This window comes from Orycteropus afer, unplaced genomic scaffold (genome assembly GCF_000298275.1).
Source record: "Orycteropus afer afer isolate SDZICR_OR568_19922 unplaced genomic scaffold, OryAfe1.0 scaffold00311, whole genome shotgun sequence".
NCBI lineage: Eukaryota > Metazoa > Chordata > Mammalia > Tubulidentata > Orycteropodidae > Orycteropus > Orycteropus afer.
In genome coordinates, this window is record NW_006921898.1 from 785,947 (window position 1) to 790,274 (window position 4,328).

The 4,328-nt window shown below is 37.6% G+C and overlaps 1 protein-coding gene across 1 annotated transcript in view; it reads right to left on the reverse strand.

Annotated features, from left to right (window-relative positions):
- Positions 1-491: 491 nt before the first annotated feature.
- Positions 492-4,328, reverse strand: part of LZTFL1 (leucine zipper transcription factor like 1) — an 11,817-nt gene continuing 7,980 nt past the window's right edge. The window contains exons 5-9 of the mRNA XM_007951737.1: positions 3,887-3,952; positions 3,723-3,800; positions 2,499-2,675; positions 1,554-1,657; positions 492-510 (exon numbers count right to left, since the gene is read on the reverse strand). Of these exons, the coding sequence (XP_007949928.1) occupies positions 492-510; positions 1,554-1,657; positions 2,499-2,675; positions 3,723-3,800; positions 3,887-3,952 (444 nt within the window). The remainder of the gene's footprint in view (positions 511-1,553; positions 1,658-2,498; positions 2,676-3,722; positions 3,801-3,886; positions 3,953-4,328) is intronic.

Here is a 4,328-nt window from a genome sequence, read left to right on the forward strand (position 1 = left end):
GATCAAATATCAGATAAAAAAATGAATCAGATTTCATTTTTAAAAATAAAAATACAGTTTATTTGTAATAATTATCTTTAGGACTAGACTTACTTTTGCCCTGGGGAATGCACAAGAATAGATACTGTTGGCTTCTTTAACATTTATTCTAAAGGTATACCCTTTCTAATAATACAAGAGGTTACAAAATTCTTCTCATAACAAAAATCTCTTCTTTACCATAAAGAACTGTCACCGTGTCTCAATAAAGACTCTGGTACCCTCAGCAGAGAGGTGTTGGGAAGGTCAGCCAGAATCAGGTTTTTTTTCTCTTCTCAATTAGACAACTGAAAACAGGGACTCTTTGGTGGGGATGAAGTAACAGCAAAGTCTAAGTATTAGAAAAATAAAGGGAGGAAGTATAACAAAATGCTTCAAAGTATATGCCTGAGGTGAAGAAGAACTTATATGGTCAAGTTGTGGCAGCTTCCAGATGAAATCTTCATCAGTTTTTAATCTTCAGGTTCATATCTAGAAAGAGATACAAGTTAAGAGCATAATGTCATGAAAATTTGTTTCTGTTATTGTTGCCAAATGAGTTACTTCAAACATCTCCAGTGACTAATTGGTAGGTTGTATTTTTCAGTTAAAATCATTGCTGTGGGTAGAAGTCAAATACATTGAAGGCATGATGATGGTGACTCAAAGGGGATTCCTGCAACAGGTGGGAGGATGGACCAGAAAAATGCTTAGATATATTTAGACTCCTCGTCTCCATATTAGGCATTAATTAGGTCCATGGTAGCTGAGTAGAAATTCAATTATAATCTACATTGTCAGATCAACACAACTAGCTGATATGGTTATGCAAATAAAAAGCTAACAAACCTCCTTCTCTAAGGCAAAATCTGACTTTGGATTCCCTTTCTAGTTCCTTCCCAGGGACCCTGATAAATGTAAAAGGTCAGCTGAGTTATCAGGCAACACTGCTGATGGTAAAAATGACCCTGACTGGTGGAATGCATCTGGACTGGAAAGGCTGTGAATAAACTGTAAACACCTAAAAGGAAGCCACAGCTTTGGGCTTTCCCTCTGTGCAGGGAGTTCCTGTGACTGGACTTGTCCCTCACTGGGCATGTGGCCACTATAAGAGATATCAGTCCTTTATGGAGCATGGACTTCTAAGCCTAGCTGGCTATGGCATGGATCTCATTCTGTCACACCAGAATTGTCACTTGGGGCACAGTAAGACCAGCTCTTGGACTGCTCTGAGGACTCCCATGGGAGAGAACCACCAAGGTGGCCCTACTACGTTATGTGACGTTTGCCGTTCTATATTTGGCTAAGTGAATCTGCTACCAAAAATAGCCTATTTTAGTTGTGTGTGAGTCTGACGGTCTAGCTGAACCAAAAAAGAAGCCTTGGTGGGCATAAGTGGCCAGGTCAGGCATTTGGATTAAATGACAGGGTAACTACCTATTGACCTGAACTCTGCACGTGAGCTTAGATTTAATGGAGGAGAGACATCAACCCAGCAAAGAGATAAACCTGCAAGTGGAATCAGCAGGACTTACTTTGCCAGTTTTTTCCTCAGCTCCTTGATCTGGTCATTCTTCTTGGTAAGAATCTCTTTCATGTTCCGATAAGCGGCTGTTTGTTGGAATTTCTTCTCCAATTCCTGTGTAGTGGAAAATGACAGCCTGTTACTACAGAACAGTTGAAGAAAGAAAGAAAATCTGATGAAAATCCAGATTTCTTGCTCTAATTTTACTAACATTCTGCTTATGTTATTTTTGAATTTCCTTAAAATAAATACTTATGTAATATTAATACCCTCCAAACTTTAAAAATAGATTTCAAATGAGAAGCAAGAAAAAAGTCTCCATTTTTCCAAGAATAATATTAGCAAATAATTCAACAAAATGATTCAGCAAAATAATTCAAACACTATGCCCTAGACATGGGGAATATCATGCTAACTTAAAATATTTGAATATTTGAAACATTAAATTAATTTTTGGATAAAATAAGCATAATTTTTTTTCTAAATCCCAAAGTTGTGTTGGTATTTCAGGAGCCATATTTTTAATTTAATTGAATTTTAGCTTCCATATTATTAAGAGGCAAGAAGAGTCTAATCCCTAAAGTGAAGACTCCAGCTTCCTGCATATTACATGTAAATGATGATAAGGGAGAGAGGTTCTGAAGAAAGGAGAGTCTCCCTCCTCTGCCATGCTGTAGGAGGAGTAACAGGAAAGCAACCCAGGGAGTGCTGGGAGGGGAGCGAGCCCCCCGTGGAGGAGTATTTTACCGACCACAGGAAGGAGTGGAGATTTCTTGTTATCACAGATATGTTAGTGCCAAATAACTCTTCAGAACATAGACTGGCTAAGTCCTCAAAAAAGACAATAAGAACTGCAGTAGTTCAATGGTTACTGTGATTACACTTGTCCTTCCATACTGCATTTATCAGTTAAATGGGCAAGAACAGACAAATCCCTTAAACGTGAACTTCTGACCTTTTCAGCCAAGCTCAGCTGCTCCTGAACTCGGAGTAGGTCGTGCTTGGCTGTCGCCAGATTCTCCTCCAGGGACTTCTGGTTTTCTGTCGTGTTACTGAGTGTCCTCTGAAACTCACTCTTTAAAGCAGCGACTGTGTTTTCCAACTCACTCAAGTCTTGGGTCTTTATAAACTCCTATGAAATGTAAGTACAGTAGCATAATTTCATGTGGACATTCTAAACAGTAACAGTTTTAGAACAGTGATTCAACATCATAGGAGATAAAACAAGTTATGTTGTGTGTTGTGTCAGCCAGGGGACATGCCAGCTCCTTCAGGATTGTCAGCACGCCCAGCTCAGCCTCAGCACCACATGCATAGTGTCTTCACACAGTAGACACTGAATGGTTATTGAACTCCAAATATAAGAAATATGATTTATGAACTGCTGAAAATTTTAGGCAAAGAGGAATAGCAAAGAAAATCCTGAATTTGACAAGGCTGTGTGTCCCAGAATTGGGATGGCATATAGATTTCATTTACAAAGTCAAGGAAAAAAAAAACAAAGATTCCTGGTGAAGAATTCTGAATGATACAGATGGAAAAAAATAATACAATTAATACAAGTTGTATTAAAAGTTTAATAGCTATGTGCTAAGGAGCTGTGGTGCAGTGCTGTGGTGACTGCTAACCAGAAGGTTGGAGGTTCAAACCCACCCAGCTGCTCTGCAGAAGGAAGATGGAGCAATCTACTTCCATAAAGATTTCCTGCCTTGGAAACCCAATGAGGGTTGCTATGAGTTGGAATCGACTTAATAATATCATTTCATAAGATATTATGAAAAAATAATTACTGCTGATTGTTTTCTTGATTTACAAGATTTTAAACTTTTTTATATTATTAATGAGATAGCAGAGTTTTGCATACTTTGACAAGTACAGTCTAATACAAGCAGCTGGATCTTCTGTTTCTCATAATTCATAACAAATTTTTATTACTAAGAAAGGAAATGGTGTATAATTACTAAATATGTAGATAAAGCAGTATTATTAACAAGTGTAAAAGAATTAGCAGTATTGATGTAATTCTTCAATTGTTCCATAAAATTCTTGTTAATCTTTGAAATTTGGTCTTCAAAAAGATTTTATTTCATTGTCATGAGGAAAGGTATGTATCCAAAATTTTGCTTTTTTTAATTCTATTTAGAAAATGTAAAGAAAATGATGGCCAAAACTAGTTCACCTTTTGGTTTCCTTGATCAAGCTGTAAGTCCTGCAGTGCTCTTTCTAGCTTTGACTTCTCATCCAATGCATTTGTAGCCTATAATCAAGTTTAAGCAAAACACATTCAGTATTTAATCCATAGGTAACTCCTTCAATAATTCTGTTCAAGGATTTCTCAGTTACCTGTATTTCGATGGTCTTCAGCCTTGACTTCAATTTTTCATTCTCTTCTTGAAGCCTTAAAATTTCCTTTGTGAGTAAATTCAAGTTTTATGATTTTAACCAACGTATTCTTAATGTTCAAAATTACTCCTTTTTTTTTCATTTAAAAATCTGCTTTTATAAATTACATTACCCACTGCTGTTGAGTCAGATCCGACTCACAGCGACCCCTCCTTGGGTTTCCGAAGCAGTATCACCACGGAAGATTGCCCAACCCTCCTTCTGAGGAATGTCTGGTGGGTTTGAACCGCCAGCCTTCTGGTTAGCAGTCAAATGCCTTAGGCACTATGCCACCAGAGCTCCTTATATATATTACATAGTAGCTCAAAAATCCACTACCCTGGTTGTGGGGTGGGATTTCACCCATCCCACCAGTCTTAACACCTATGAGTCATCTTTGGTT